The sequence below is a fragment of the Littorina saxatilis genome, linkage group LG4, assembly GCF_037325665.1.
Source record: "Littorina saxatilis isolate snail1 linkage group LG4, US_GU_Lsax_2.0, whole genome shotgun sequence".
Classification (NCBI taxonomy): Eukaryota; Metazoa; Mollusca; class Gastropoda; order Littorinimorpha; family Littorinidae; genus Littorina; species Littorina saxatilis.
The window spans coordinates 57,858,560-57,874,868 of NC_090248.1; the positions used below are offsets into that span (position 1 = coordinate 57,858,560).

General features: G+C 45.2%; 2 protein-coding genes across 2 annotated transcripts in view; one reads left to right on the top strand and one right to left on the bottom strand.

Annotated features, from left to right (window-relative positions):
* LOC138965183 (uncharacterized) overlaps nucleotides 1–11,173 on the top strand; it is a gene marked incomplete in the record, with an annotated part of 64,249 nt that extends 53,076 nt beyond the window's left edge. Inside the window, 4 exon segments of the mRNA XM_070337302.1 lie at nucleotides 267–402; nucleotides 6,149–6,290; nucleotides 7,093–9,680; nucleotides 9,928–11,173. Of these exon segments, the coding sequence (XP_070193403.1) occupies nucleotides 267–402; nucleotides 6,149–6,290; nucleotides 7,093–7,260 (446 nt within the window).
* Nucleotides 11,174–12,034: 861 nt separating this feature from the next.
* LOC138963607 (uncharacterized) overlaps nucleotides 12,035–16,309 on the bottom strand; it is a 7,347-nt gene continuing 3,072 nt past the window's right edge. The window contains exon 4 of the mRNA XM_070335457.1: nucleotides 12,035–12,793. Within this exon, the coding sequence (XP_070191558.1) occupies nucleotides 12,416–12,793 (378 nt within the window). The 3' untranslated portion in view covers nucleotides 12,035–12,415. The remainder of the gene's footprint in view (nucleotides 12,794–16,309) is intronic.

Here is a 16,309-nt window from a genome sequence, read left to right on the forward strand (position 1 = left end):
TATGTGCGCGATATAAATTGCATAAAAAATAAAAATAAAAATAAAAAAAATAAATCCCTGCGCTTAGAACTGTACCCACGGAATACGCGCGATATAAGCCTCATATTGATTGATTGATTGATAGACTCAGTAATTAAATGTGTTTGACTGTGTGTTTCAGTGTACGCGCGGCAGTAGACTCAGTAATTAAATGTGTTTGACTGTGTGTTTCAGTGTACGCGCGGCAGTAGACTCAGTAATTAAATGTGTTTCACTGTGTGTTTCAGTGTACGCGCGGCACCAGAATTGCATCACGCGGGCAGCGCCCACCACGGAGACCTGCTTCAGACGTCACCTCAACACGTCAGACTCCGTCAGGCTGCTCACCAACTTTGACTCCAGGCCGCTCAGTGATTTCTGCAGGTAATGCATCTCTCTCTCTCTCTCTCTCTCTCTCTCTCTCTCTCTCTCTCTCTCTCTCTCTCTCTCTCTCTCTCTCTCTCTCTCTCTCTCTCTCCTCTCTCTCTCTCTCTCTCTCTCTCTCTCTCTCTCTCTCTCTCTCTCCTCTCTCTCTCTCTCTCTCTCTCTCTCTCTCTCTCTCTCTCTCTCTCTCTCTCTCTCTCTCTCTCTCTCTCTCTCTCAGCACGCCGTCCAGAGCCAGCTGGTTCCAAGCTCCGTCTTAGTCCTTTTCTTATATCGTATCAGTTTGATATTTTGCTTTTACTTCTGATCCGTCCAAAGACTCAGTTTCTATGCCAGTAATATGACAAGTATGTGTGTATTGAACAGTGTAAGTAGATCACACTCAATCTCGGTTGCCTTGTCTGAAGAACACACGGTTCTGGTTCCCGGCGGCACCAACTCGAGCCCTGTTGCTTGGGGCAAGGTTTCGCCGTGCAGTCGCATCACCCTGACCTCAACCAAATATATTCTCCTGCAGTATACACTAACGTCAATCCTCAACCAAATGAGTGGGCAATGCGCACTATGATGTTCTGCGGGCACGGCGTTGAACGCCGGATACGGTAGTCTCGCGACACGATTGAACACGAACACTCCCATAGAAAGTGATACGCCAAAACATGTGTCCACAGACACGATGAAATTTGTGAAGGGTGGCGCAACATTGGCCCCGTGTCCCCGACAGCTCAGTGTGTGACAGACGTCATTTAAAGGCCACAGGAAGGGGACGGGCGTTGTTCCTCTGGCGCTAAATGCCCGTGCACCCAGTACCGTGCATTGACACACAGGGTTTGGAGGCCACTACCTCCCCGCCCTGCTATTACCGCGAGATGCTCAGTCTTCCTTAAACCACACACAGTCACGTACTTAACCTTATACCCGCATTGGCTGTTTCCGTGATAGGAACTTACACAGCACTCCTGGACCTTAATCGTAGTCTTAATGTGAAGATCATTCGGTACTCTATCATGTACTTCAGTCTTACGGCGTGTATGTGCGCCGTGCGTGACAGGCTTTTACAAGGAATAAAGTCATCCCTCTTCTTGATCGAACGCATGCTAATAATTAAAAGCCTGTGTGATGAAGGGGAACACACTGTATCCGGTAGCTTTAAGTGATGACAACATCTGTAAGCTATCAGTGGAACGAAGGCGGCAATGTAACATTTGATGAAGCAGTAACATGCTGTATCAGTCCAGGGAGACTGTCGCATTAAGTGACGACAGCATCTTTAAGCGATCAATGGAACCAAGGCGGCAGTGTTACATTTGATAGAGCGAAAAAACCCACTGATATCATGGTCACGGGTTTGTGTCAGAAGGACTGTCGCTTTAAGAGAAGACATCATCTTTAAGCCATCAGTGGAGTGACGGCGGCAGTGTAACATTTGATGGAGCGGGAACACACTGTATCCATGATGAGTCGCACTTCCCGCCCTCACACTCTGACTTCCGCTAGGCTATGCTGGCAAAGGGAAGCAACGGAGACGAGTTGCCCAGAGCGGTTCGCCACGGGTCGCTCACAGTGCGAATGACAAAAAGCCGTTTCTTATGGCAGTGCATGAAAGCGCTCGCGAAGCACTCGGCGAGCGGCTTTGGTATATATTATGCTCGCCCACCGCCCACCGCCCGCCGCGTAATCCAAGATGGCGGCGGTGTTTACACTGCGATGCCGTGTAGCGTGTTTCGATCTTCTCGGCGTGGTTTTCGCCGTGACCCGAGGGATCCACAGCTTTTCAAGGTTCAGGGACTACCCCAGCTAAATTTCCCATTATAACTACATTCTCTCTGACGATTTCACTGACCGAATCGTATACTAGTTTAAGAAGTACAACTTTTTTCATATCTCGCAGCAATCGTGCTTTCTTCGTCGCCATCGTGAAGCGATTTGCCTCGTTGTGAGCCCGTTGCATAGACCAATCCAGAGCGACTTTTCTCTGAGCGGGCTATTGTGATTCTGAGCAACGCATGGCAGGTGCCGCCTACTTACCTCCCTTTACACCCTCATAACACTCAGTATGTCCCGTAAATATTGCATGACGCCCTTTGCCTACCTTTTTGTCGTTAAACTTTCCACAATCATCGTCTAGGCGGGATAGCCGGGGGAGAAGAGGAACAGGGACAGAGGGGGGGGGGGGGCAAGAGAGGGAGAGAGAGAGAGGGGAGAGAGAGAGACTGAGAGAGAGAGAGAGAGACTGAGAGAGAGAGAGGGAGAAAGACTGAGAGAGAGAGAGAGAGACTAAGAGAGAGAGAGAGGGTGAGAGAGAGAGAGACTGAGAGAGAGAGAGAGAGAGAGGGAAAGACTGAGAGAGAGAGGGGGGGGGAGAGAGAGACTGAGAGAGAGAGAGGGAAAGACAGAGAGAGAGAGAGAGAGACTGAGAGAGAGAGGGGGAGAGAGAGACTTAGAGAGAGAGAGAGAGAGAGAGAGGGAAGAGGGAGAGGGAGAGAGAGAGAGGGAGTGGGAGAGAGGGAGAGACTGAGAGAGAGAGAGGGGGAGAGAGAGAGACTGAGAGAGAGAGGGAAAGACTGAGAGAGAGAGAGAGGGGGGGAGAGAGAGAGGGGGAGAGAGAGAGAGAGAGAGGACTGAGAGAGAGAGAGAGGGAAAGAGAGGGAGAGAAAGAGGGAGAGGGAGGGGAGAGAGAGAGAGAGAGAGAGAGAGAGAGAGAGGGGGGGGGGGGGATGGAAACGGCGATGAAGGAGATACGACCGCATCAACCGAATGGCCGCTATGATGTTTCTCCGATATCTAAGATGTTAAACTCAGCACACCTCACAGACTACGGAAGTCAGGAGCCCAAAGGAGGTCATTGGAGAGATGCGTCAAGAGAACAGCCTGAGTAGATACAGGAGTAGTGATGGTTTATATATGTACTTCCAAAACTTCTGAAACAGTAAATCTAAACCATTTCCTTTGTGACAAACAGAGAGAGAGACAGACAGAGAGACAGAGAGACAGAGAGACAGAGACAGAGTGAGAGAGAGTGAGAGAGAGAGTGAGAGAGAGAGTGAGAGAGAGAGTGAGAGAGAGAGAGAGTGAGAGAGAGAGAGAGAGAGAGAGAGAGAGAGAGAGAGAGAGCAATTGAAACATTTAGATGGAGTAAAAAAAAATAACGCTTGCAGGCAGACTTAAAGAAGAACAGTAAACAGAACACACAAAGAAACTGCAAAATTCGATTCCCTTTAAGAAGCACAAATATCGGCTCGATCTCAATTTAGTAGAAAGCCACGAGAAGCGAAGTGAATTTAAAAGACCTACATTCGCACAAACTGACACATAGATGCGAGCTTTTATAAGCCACAATAGAAGGCGAGCCAGAGAGGGCTGGCAAGACTTGGTGCCAGAGCGGCCTCTCACCCCGCTAAATGTCACCACCATTCTCCTCAGAGAGCCCGCCACTTGCACCGGCTTGTTACAGGAATCACAGGCACGCCGTATCGTGTCTGCTTCTCTTTGCTGCCCGCGCCGTACAGTTTGTTTCGCTCTCTGTCTCGGGGCACGTGCGCTATGTATACTGTCCTATCGTTACACAATGCTGTAGGGGAAAGCGGAGGGATGAGACCTGCTTCATTGCTAATAAGTCAATAATCGAGAAACACGAATATTTTGGACTCTATACTATAACTATAACTTCAGAATTCTCTCCCTTTACACAAAAACGTGTATAACTATATATATAGGGATTTTTTGTCGCATTATATATACCGAGAGGCATAAATTCCGCAAACTGAACTTTAAAAAATCACAAAAAATCAACTCAGTGGTGAATGTTTTCAATGTTTGAATATTTTATTTATTGGCCATTTTAGTGTTTATAAACCTTCGCTTTATTGATTTTGAATAGAACATCATGAAATGACAATTTTTCAAAAAAAGTGACTGAGTCCAAGCGCAATGATTTCGGAAAACGTTCAGTGTTCATCACGGTCAATGCTTTGGCCAGCTCTAAGCATCCAAATCGCTTGCTGTCTCTCTCCTTCATCAAGTCGTGGCATGATTGCGATATCTGATACAGTCAAACAGCCAGTTGCATTTTATAGGGCCATACACTATCTTTTTTACGTTATTGTCTCCCGTTCAGCCCATTGTCTTTATTAGCACAGTGAGCTGTGGCTGGATCAGCAATACTGCAAAGCGCACGCTGACAGCGTCAAACATTTGCTCCGACACTCATGATGTCAACTAAAAATTACAGGTTCAATCTGATTTTCGTTTGAGAGCAAAATCGTTCAATGCACTATTTGCAGAATTTATGCCTTTCAGTATAGGTTGATACTGTAGACACGAATAACTGTAGCTTGATTGGAACTGGGTATTCTCGTTAATTCCAACAGTTTTCGAGAAACTCGGTAACGTTTCAGTAGTACTTTTTCTCTGAGAACGGGGCAATTAGTTAGTACTTTCTTCCTTCTTTTATTGGTGGCAAATCTAAGGTGAACTACTTGTCAGTTGTAGACAGTTCTTCGAAACCCATTTGTACATTGCCCCAGTCTCCCCGACATCATCGTAGAGCTTGTGTGTTGTGACGATGAGAGAATGGTGCAGCCTTCTTTGTGTGTTGTGACGATGAGAGAATGGTGCAGCCTTCTTTGTGTGTTGTGACGATGAGAGAATGGTGCAGCCTTCTTGCAGACCTGTTAGGAGAAAACAGCTTGCAGCTTGAGATTCGCTGAGCACCCCATTGTTGAGCGGTCACGCACACGTTCACCCTACCCCCTTCTCCTTTCTCCTCCCGCTCCCTCCCGTCTGAGTGACAGACTGTAGGTTTGGGAAGACAGCGGCAAGCTGAAGATCGACATGATGAGCCGATTACGTGTTTTTCCGTATTCCGTCTTGACTGAGAATAACAAAACCAAGACGGCTGAATGGATAGTTAATGGAACGTTTGTTGTTGACAAAACAAAACATACAAACGTACATCGACTCACTGGTCTTTATAGCCAGACAAAAACAACAACTAACAAACAATTAATATGAGATGACACTTATCTGATACGGGTTTTCGCCCGATCTTTGGCATGGCGGTGCCGCCAGATTACAAACTGAATGATCCAGGAACCGGCGACTCTTTTTCAATAAGTACATTTATGTTAAACTTCAATATTTCAGATCAATGTGGATGAGTGCGACGAGAAAGTATGATGTTTGTTTGCCTGCCACAGCCCATACAATATGTTGGTCATTCGGGAGCGAGATGTTAAAGATCTCAACTACTCTCGGGCGGTGCCCACTCCTCTCCATCGCTGCCTTTGCCTTCCCGGTTCTGAATAGGGTCAGGTACCCATTTCCAGCGTGGCGGTATTTGTAATCGATCGAGGGATCGAATCACAAAGGGCACAGTGTAACATGTAATTTATGTTTCAGGGACATGCGAGGTACACTGCAGTGCATCCAGACGAACGTGAAATAACAATCACAAAGGGCACAGTGTAACATTATGTTTCAGGGACATGCGAGGTACACTGCAGTGCATCCAGAAGAACGTGAAATAACAATCACAAAGGGCACAGTGTAACATGTACTTTGTGTTTCAGGGACATGCGAGGTACACTGCAGTGCATCCAGAAGAACGTGAAATAACAACCACAAAGGGCACAGTGTAACATGTACTTTGTGTTTCAGGGACATGCGAGGTACACTGCAGTGCATCCAGAAGAACGTGAAATAACAATCACAAAGGGCACAGTGTAACATGTACTTTGTGTTTCAGGGACATGCGAGGCACGCTGCAGTGCATCCAGAAGAACGTGAACAACCAGTGCGGAGAGGAAGCCTCAGTGCTGGCGTCTAAACTGGTCAAACCCATGATCCGCCAGAGCACCAAGTGTGACTACAACGTCGTCACCCAGCCTGTATGTATCTAGTCCGTTGGAAGATAGGGAGGGTGGGATGGGTGGGTGGGTAATGGTTGAGGGGAGGGGGGTGGGATGGAGGAGGCCTCAAAGCTAGCCGCGTCCAAACTGGTGAAACCCATGATCCGCCAGAGCACCAAGTGCGACTACAACGGCGTCACCCAACCTGTGAGTAGCTAGTCTGTTGGGCAAAATGGAGGGGGTGTAGGATGACGTGTTGGCCTCAAAACTTGTCAAACCCATGCTACGTCAGAGCACCAAGAGGGGGTGGGGATGGGGGGGGGGGGGGGTCTTAGTCTTGGCTTAAAAACTGGTCAAATCCGAGATACATCAGAATAAACCAAACAGTCCCGTCTCTGTCTTGGGTGTGAGCATTAACAGTAATCCCAGAAGGAAGACAGGGTGCGTGAAAGATTGGCTGCTTGAATGGTCGATCGGTCCCGGCCCAGCTTGAGAATTGTGTTGAAAGTATACAGAAGTAAAGATTTTAAGATGTTATGATTATTCTCTTCTGCATTTTTGTTTAGTTTTCATATATCTAGCACTGGCTGAATTTGATGCAGCTCGATGGAGAGCAGAACATAAACGAAAGCCCCGTGTTGAACGGCGTCTTCTGAGTGCTCGACAGTCATAGTAGCAAGATCCAATAAGCTTTAGTCTCGTAGTATAATAGTACATGTACTTAGCTACTAACTTCTCAGTATCGTAAGACTTTGACCTTGACTGTAAGAGAAATTTCCTGTTCGTACTTCAATGCGTTTGGCCTTCAGCCCAATCTACATTTCCTGTATGTGTTTTTCAGCCCATCTCGCGCCAAGGCCATGGCCAGCCGTCGCCCTCGTCACAGGACGGACGTCACAGTCAGGGTGGAAGTGGTTCCGGTTCCGGTTCCGGGTCAACCACTGTGTCGTCTGCTTCTCTGCTTGTATGGCTAGCCGTTGTGATCAGAACTTTGCTGTTCTCGTCTTGACTTTGGACTGGTGGAAACTCGTGATAACTGACTTGTGTGTCTGTACACGTGTCCTGGACGATGATTGTGTTTTCTTGTGGAGAAATTGTGATATGTAGATTGACTGACTAGAATTTCTTCAACTGCGTTGACTTCAATATTTACTATGAGAGTTTGGTTCTTGCACGACTGATTCGGTCAAGCGGTCACGTGATTTGGTCTTGGTGCGCCCAGGATGAGTGACTTACAATGAAACAGTGACAGTCCTGAACATCACGGTGAGTGTGACTTTCTGCCGTCACGTCTGATTTTCTGCGTGTTGGAACTCTCTTGTTGGAAAGGTTACTTCGAATGTTTGGGAAATCATTGTGAAACCGAGAGACCCTGCTGTGAGCGCTTTGACATTACTTGGGAAAAGACTTTGCCAGCAACTGTGCCCGGGTTGAATTAGATACGGATATGACGTCTGCAGACTCCTAATTCAAAGTGTGTACTGATATGACGTCTGCAGACTCCTAATTCAAAGTGTGTACTGATATGACGACAGGAGACTCTTAATTCAAAAACTGTACTGACATGACGTCAGCAGACTCCTAATTCAAAAAACGTAATGATATGACGTCAGCAGACTCCTAATTCAAAAAGCGTACTGACATGACGTCAGCAGAGTGTGTTTGTTCGTGTTGTGACTGGACTGCTGAGCCTGACGTCACATGACTGAACGATTTGTTGACCTTCTGATAATTGTCACTTGCCTCCCTTGTTTGTGTGTCATAGAATTTCTTCTTTACTTTCATCCCGTTTGAATTAACCAGTGTTACGCACGCTTCACAGTTTTTTGCAAATAATCACTTATAGATTAGAAAAAAAATGTCCTGTGCTTCTTCTATTTCCTTTGTTGTTCCTTTCGATGAAATGGACGTGGTGAAATATGTGGTCTACGGCATTTCATGTCTTACACCCCGGCCTAGTGAAGGAAAGTGTCACTGGCTGCGAGAAATGACATCTACCTCTGATGATATCAAAGTATATCGTTCACTCTCGCACAGCGAGCTTCATCAAAATCTGCTTTGGTTTAGTGTAGGTCTTGTATAAAATGTAATACATCACTACATCTGTTTCCTTTAATGAAACTAAAATTGAACATGAATGATGTAACACATGTATATATTTGAATCGCAGTGACTGATAGCATGATTGCTCATTACCATTTCTTCGCATTAAAAATCAAATAAAAAGTCACAGAGGGGTTGTTACTGTTGACTGAAAAGCTTGTCACTGATGGCAACACTCAGCCCAAGTGAAGACCGCAAGACCCTGGTTGAAGCCTGCAGACCGTTGGCTGACTGACTGACGTTGGGGGTTTAACGTCCTCTGAGGTAGCTGGGACCTATTTGGGTCATGATTGTTTATACGCTGTTAAATGCAGGCTGTTGTCGACTTCAAGGCTTTTGTAAAGTGAGGACTGGAGTGTCATGGCTATCTCAATGTGCACATTTTGAGTTGAACAGCGTTCGCCCTTGCACTGATACTGAATACTGAACCTGTTGGTGAAACCAAGTAGAACTGAAGGGAATAGCAGCAAGGTATTTTCCATGGACACAGAGACATGTGTCTGACTCGAGTAGAAGCCAAGGATAACGTGATCAACTAGGCGAAAGAAACCCAGTGTGAAGTTAGAACCAAAGCTAACGAAACACACTTTAATGAGCGCATTATAAGCGTAACTCCAGCCCCCCCCCCCCCCCCCCCCCCCGAGGTGTGTGAGTGTATGGCTGCTCATTAAACACCTTTGTTGACGTGTTGGCAGCAACTGTTGTATTCTAACTTTCTGGTATTAGTTTTGATGTGTCTTTCACTTCTGCTCAACTCGTTAGATCCGTCGCGATATAACCTTCGTGGTTGAAAACGACGTTAAACACCAAATAAAGAAAGAAAAAAACTCGTTAGATATAAAAAATAAAAATAAAATTTTTTTTAAAAAGTCCTCGTCGGACAAGATTAATTGTCAGACAAAGTCTTTTCTTTTCTTCTTTTAAATCAAATGTATTACATGTTCTAAGTGCATGGAACTTTCGTAGTACTCACGTCCCCCAAGCAAGTAAGACTGGAAGAGCACTGAATGAACGGCACAGAAGTCCTACAAGTATGACTTTAGTTTCCCAGACAGCGTGTTACGGGAGACACAGTCTGTCATAACCCCACACTGGCACCCTTCTCTGTGTCCAAGACAGCGTGTTACGGGAGACACAGTCTGTCATAACCCCACACTGGCACCCTTCTCTGTGTCCAACGTGCTTCAAACTTTGCTTTATACATTTTGTATTATTGTCCTGGGCATCACATGCCCAACATGGTCATGTCTTGGATACCCGTGCGAGATGAACAGAAGGTAGAATTGGCGCCAGCGTAACAATAGAGTTAGTGTCCATGTAATTAAGGCCAAAAAAAAAAATAGGTCTGTTTACGGTAACATAGGCCCAAAAAATAGGGTCGGTAGGTCGGGATTGTTTTTTTTTTTTTTTTTTTTTTTTTTCCCAAAAACCATATTTTTACGTTATTTTGCCAAAAAAACCGAGATTTTTTTTCTTTTTTTCCCCAAATGCCAAAAAAAAGTCTAGGGTCGCGCGAAAAAACTAGGGTCGGTCGGGTTACCGTAAACAGACCTATTTTTTTTTTTGGCCTAAGCTAAAATCTTGTTGAACAACGCGTTTTGCCGCGCATCAGTCTCTGAACATGCACGGCGACGCTGTCTGTTAAATCACCCCCACCCAACCAAACCCCACCCCGTCCCCCCACCCCTTCCCACCACTCCCATCGCACCCCACCCTCAACCCCTCTGCCAAACTTTTTCCTTGAATAAATGCTTGTTCATATGTATAGTATTGCCATTGTCTTTTTTCACGCTTGGGAATTTGCCCCAAGGAATGCTGGGATGACCTTTTCTTGTTTTGTGTGAATATTCATTCGTTACTGGTAACAGTCCATTTTCCATGTTGACGACATCATAGTTACACGACTGTGTGAGTCATAATTATGACGTCAGACTACAATTTACGCCACATCTGTCACGTGACACACGTTTGGATATTGTTTATTTACAGCGCATGTAACTGCTTGGATTTGTTTATGCCGCTTTGTAGATTGGGAATTTTGTTTTAATGAGAGGGAGAATTATTTGTCCTTTCAGTAGTACTAATAAATAACGTTATTTCAGAGCTACGCTCAATGGTCGTCGGTAAACTTTGGTCCCTTTATCTGTGCGTATGAGTTGGCGTAGCGTTTTTAAAGAGCTATTTAAATGGCACTTTTTATAATCTTTATTCGAAAAACTAACTATATTTATTCAATTATCTCTTGTGGCTTCTCTCTCTCTCTCTCTCTCTCTCTCTCTCTCTCTCTCTCTCTCTCTCTCTCTCTCTCTCTCTCTCTCTCTCTCTCTCTCTCTCTCTCTCTCTCCGCTAAACACATTGTTATGTTGTTTTTGAGTGCCTTTGCCTAAGGCCAAAAAAAAAAATAGGTCTGTTTACGGTAACCCGACCGACCCTAGTTTTTTCGCGCGACCCTAGACTTTTTTTTGGCATTTGGGGAAAAAAAGAAAAAAAATCTTGTTTTTTGGGCAAAATAACGTAAAAATATGGTTTTTTTGGGGGAAAAAAAAAAATCTCGACCTACCGACCCTATTTTTTGGGCCTATGTTACCGTAAACAGACCTATTATTTTTTTGGCCTAACCTTTGTGCGTTTTGACGTTCTTCTCTTAGCATGTCGCTCTGTGGTGTTTTGAAATGTCAATTGTGTAAAGAATAATAATGTCGTCACGACTCATTACAATAATTTTTCCAGAAGTGTCAATTTCTTGTTGAAGTTTTAATTGCAGTACGAAATCAAAAGAGTTGTTCGTGTTATCAGAATAAAATATGTAAGGGATGCTTTCTTGGCCTTTTTACATTATGTACGAACGAGTGTATGCACGCCTTCTATATACTCTTTTGTTTGTTTGAAGTTTTTACTAAATATTTTCAGATGGACCAGAAATCTAGACGAGGGTGTGTGTGTGTGTGTGTGTGTGTGTGTGTGTGTGTATGTGTGTGTGTGTGTGTATGTGCGTGCGTGCGTGTGTGTGTGTGTCTGTGTGTATGTGCGTGTGTGTGTGTGTATGTGCGTGTGTGTGTGTGTGCGGCGTGCGTGCGTGCATGCGTGTGTGTGTGTGCGAGTGTGCATTTGTGTGTGCATGCGTGCGTGTGTGTGTGTTTATGTGTGCCTCTGGGTGTGTGTGTGCGTGCGTGCGCTTGTGTGTGTGTGTGTGTGTGTGTGCGCGCGCTAGTAAGGATTGAATTTCTCTGCAACGGCTGTCGAGGTTTTTGGCTTTTTTTGTGTTTTTTGCCCGTGCTTAATTTATTCAAGATAATTTACTTAAAACACATGTGGGCAAGCACACACACACTCTCTCTCTCTCTCTCTCTCTCTCTCTCTCTCTCTCTCTCTCTCACTCCCTCTCTCTCTCTCTCTGCCTGGAAAGGACACTTGCAATTGAGACTGAGAGAACTCACTTGCTGTCGACAATGCAAGGGAGGTAATCGCGTTTGGACAAGCCAGCCAACCATGTAACTTGCTTCCCTTCTTTACAGCCATCCCACCTATCGGTGAAGCATACAATGTTCACTGCTGCTTGTGCTTGCTTGAGTGTATGCGTGTGACATTCTCATCTTACTCAGATTCAATAAGGCTTCTTGTGTTTCAAGTGAAAGCAGATACATACAGATATCAAAGATTGGATTGAAACTCCAAAAACATGTGTTTTAGTATGCTCTATTGAAGACTTAATTCAGTGTTTTGTTTCAGAAATCAAGCCGCTGCCAGAAGTTTATTTCGCCAGTGACGAGTTGAAAAGTGAGCTGATCAACTGAAACAAACGCTATTGTTTTGTTTGAATGAAGAAAGAAGGAAACGGATTTCACGTTTGTTCCGTAAGATGTTGAAAGCAGTCAGTGACACTTCATGTCCTAGCTTAGTTGTCAGTCACGGTCTTGCTCGTCGTTGTGCTCGTGTCTCCTTCGGTGCTTGTTGCAGGGACACAGCTGGATTGTTATGTCTGAACAAAGCTGAACAAAGCTGTTTATATGTTGATTGGTGGTCTCATAAAGCGCTGCCACGCGATTGGTAGGTCAAGTCCATCACGCCTCTATTTTGATTGGCGCACGCGCATCAGCAACTAAGTCTTCTGGTTCAAGTGGTTCAAGCTGCATTTTAATTGGCGCTCTGTGGTCTAGCTGCATCTTGATTGGCGCTCTGTGTTCCAGCTGCATTTTGATTGGTGCTCTCTCGTGTCGCTGAGACAAGATTGGCTGTTCAACTCCATCGTGACCCATTTTGATTGGCGTTCGCGCGTCAGCAACAGCGTCTTCTTGCTTTTGAGTTTCAAGCTGCATTTTGATTGGTGCCCTTGGATCTAACTGCATTTTGATTGGTGTCCTTGGATCTAACTGCATTTTGATTGGCGCCCTGGGATCCAGTTGAAAGTTGCCGTCGGTCTCATGATGAGCCTGTCGTTTCTGCGCGAAGTAACATAACAAGGGTTACTGTCGCAACAGAACACTGAAGCGGATCATTTTCACACTCATAGCAATTGTTCCATACCAAACATTGCCAAAGCAACTTATTGCGACATTTTTCATACCCTTACTGAAACATTCGTGTTTTTGTGTGTTTGTTTGTTTGCTTAACGCGCAGCCGACCACGAAGGGCCACATCAGGGCGGTGCTGCTTTGACATATAACGTGCGCCACACACAAGACAGAAGTCGCAGCACAGGCTTCATGTCTCACCCAGTCACATTATTCTGACACCGGACCAACCAGTCCTAGCACTAACCCCATAATGCCAGACGCCAGGCGGAGCAGCCACTAGATTGCCAATTTTAAAGTCTTAGGTATGACCCGTCCGGGGTTCGAACCCACGACCTCCCGGTCACGCACGGGGCGGACGCCTTACCACTAGGCCAACCGTGCCGGTCTAACATTCGTGTTATTTCACTGATTCCAACTTTCTTTTTAAATGCACTCAACAGAGCTATCAGACCAAACGGAATGAAAAAGACGAACTTCGTTACAAAGTCTGTCGGGTTTGTGTGGGTTTTGAAATAGTAAATACACTTGCTTTTAGTGAGGCAAGCTTTCAACACGTGCTCTTTGCCCGCGTATTTCAGACACACCCCTCGCTAATGACTGGCCTATTTTATCACCTGTGAAAGTTTGTCTCACTAAAAACAAGGGTATTCACTCTTTCACAACCCATACAAGCCCGACAGAGTTATATCGGAACATTACATGGGAATGAATGTTTCACTGAGTTAGGCTAGGACAAAATGTCGCAAGAAGTTATTTTCTGTCAGATAAAAAAAGCCTGTTTCGGTTCTCCTTCAGTAACTAGATTTTTTTTTTATTGCACCTGTATCTATATGTTCCTCTCCCTCCTCCTCCTCCTCCTCTTCCTCCTCCTCCTCCTCCTCCTCCTCCTCCTCCTCCTCATTTCACATCGTAAACAAATGGCCTGGCATTATAATAGCGATTTGACAGTGGGCTTTAGATTCGGTAATAGTTAAACAAAACGAGGACACAGCAGTAGCCAGGTTAGGTCTTTTTTTTATCAATATTAAATTTTTTGGCAGCGACAAACTGCCTTCTTCAGGATGGCATGGTGAAAGTACGGAACGAGATAGGTAAGTTAATTTAGTTCAGCTGCACAAATCAACATAAACAGATAAGGCAAGGACGCCAGGTACTACCAAGCCCCACCGTATTACGTGTCGGTCTAAGCCGGAGTAACATGAAATTTTTACTCCACGAAAAATTTACTCCGGAGTAAATATTTCGAACGAAATTCTTACTCCGAGTACACTTTTCGTTCGAGAAAAGAACTCCCCAAGGCACGAAAAAATGACTCCCTCCACGAAATTTTTACTCCCCATTTTTTGTACGCACTCGTACGCAAAAATGGGATGCGGGCGAAGGGATAATGCCAATAAGTGATCTCGCGCACACGAATGTCGCGCTACCCTCCTTCCACCCCTTCCACCACCAAGACTAACAGGGGAAAAGGGAGTAACAATTTCGTACACCTGGCATGGGAAGTTAAATTGCTTGTTTAGGGGTGAAGTAATTCAGTTTATTCGTTATTTATTCGTCAGGGGAGTAACATTTTTGTACAAAATGTTTACTCGGAACTCACCTGTCTTGGAGAGTACTTTTCTCGTGTAATGGGGGGGGGGGGGGGTGCTTTTTTTGTAAAGGGAGTAACTTTTTCGTACGAAATGTTTACTCCGGAGTAAAATATCTCGTGGGAGTAACTTTCTCGTGTTACACCGGTCCGGACCAACAAAGCAGGGCACGGTCCGAGTTTAAAGGCATACTCCGCCTCGTGAAAACTCACTGTCTCGGATCTGACCAGGCTTTAACATGGAACTAGACCCTCTCTCCACTTTGACACATACCAAAACTCACTGTCTCGGATCTGACCAGGCTTTAACATGGAACTATAGACCATCTCTCCACTTTGACACATACCAAAACTCACCGTCTCGGATCTGACCAGGCTTTAACATGGAACTATAGACCATCTCTCCACTTTGACACATACCAAAACTCACTGTCTCGGATCTGACCAGGCTTTAACATGGAACTATAGACCCTCTCTCCACTTTGACACATACCAAAACTCACCGTCTCGGATCTGACCAGGCTTTAACATGGAACTAGACCCTCTCTCCACTTTGACACATACCAAAACTCACTGTCTCGGATCTGACCAGGCGGAACTAGACCCTCTCTCCACTTTGACACATACCAAAACTCACTGTCTCGGATCTGACCAGGCTTTAACATGGAACTAGACCATCTCTCCACTTTGACACATACCAAAACTCACTGTCTCGGATCTGACCAGGCTTTAACATGGAACTAGACCATCTCTCCACTTTGACACATACCAAAACTCACTCTCTCGGATCTGACCAGGCTTTAACATGGAACTATAAACCATCTCTCCACTTAGACACATACCAAAACTCACCGTCTCGGATCTGACCAGGCTTTAACATGGAACTATAGACCATCTCTCCACTTTGACACATACCAAAACTCACTGTCTCGGATCTGACCAGGCTTTAACATGGAACTAGACCCTCTCTCCACTTTGACACATACCAGAACTCACTGTCTCGGATCTGACCAGGCTTTAACATGGAACTATAGACCATCTCTCCACTTTGACACATACCAACACTCACTGTCTCGGATCTGACCAGGCTTTAACATGGAACTAGACCCTCTCTCTACTTTGACACATACCAGAACTCACTGTCTCGGATCTGACCAGGCTTTAACATGGAACTAGACCCTCTCTCTACTTTGACACATACCAAAACTCACTGTCTCGGATCTGACCAGGCTTTAACATGGAACTAGACCCTCTCTCCACTTTGACACATACCAAAACTCACTGTCTCGGATCTGACCAGGCTTTAACATGGAACTAGACCCTCTCTCCACTTTGACACATACCAACACTCACTGTCTCGGATCTGACCAGGCTTTAACATGGAACTAGACCCTCTCTCCACTTTGACACATACCAAAACTCACTGTCTCGGATCTGACCAGGCTTTAACATGGAACTATAAACCATCTCTCCACTTTGACACATACCAAAACTCACCGTCTCGGATCTGACCAGGCTTTAACATGGAACTAGACCCTCTCTCCACTTTGACACATACCAAAACTCACTGTCTCGGATCTGACCAGGCTTTAACATGGAACTAGACCATCTCTCCACTTTGACACATACCAACACTCAACGGTCTGGGGGCTCTCTGTGCACCACAGTAGGAATGTTTTCATCAATTCACCATGGAGCCTGGACTGAACCGCATAACGAAATAATACAAATTTAAAAAAAACAGATGTACTGTTGACATTCCCCAATTTTTTTTTTTTTTTTTTTTTAATTCGAATTAAGATTATAAATGTTTAACAAAACGAAGAATTTTGGCTTACCTGTGTATTTCCCGT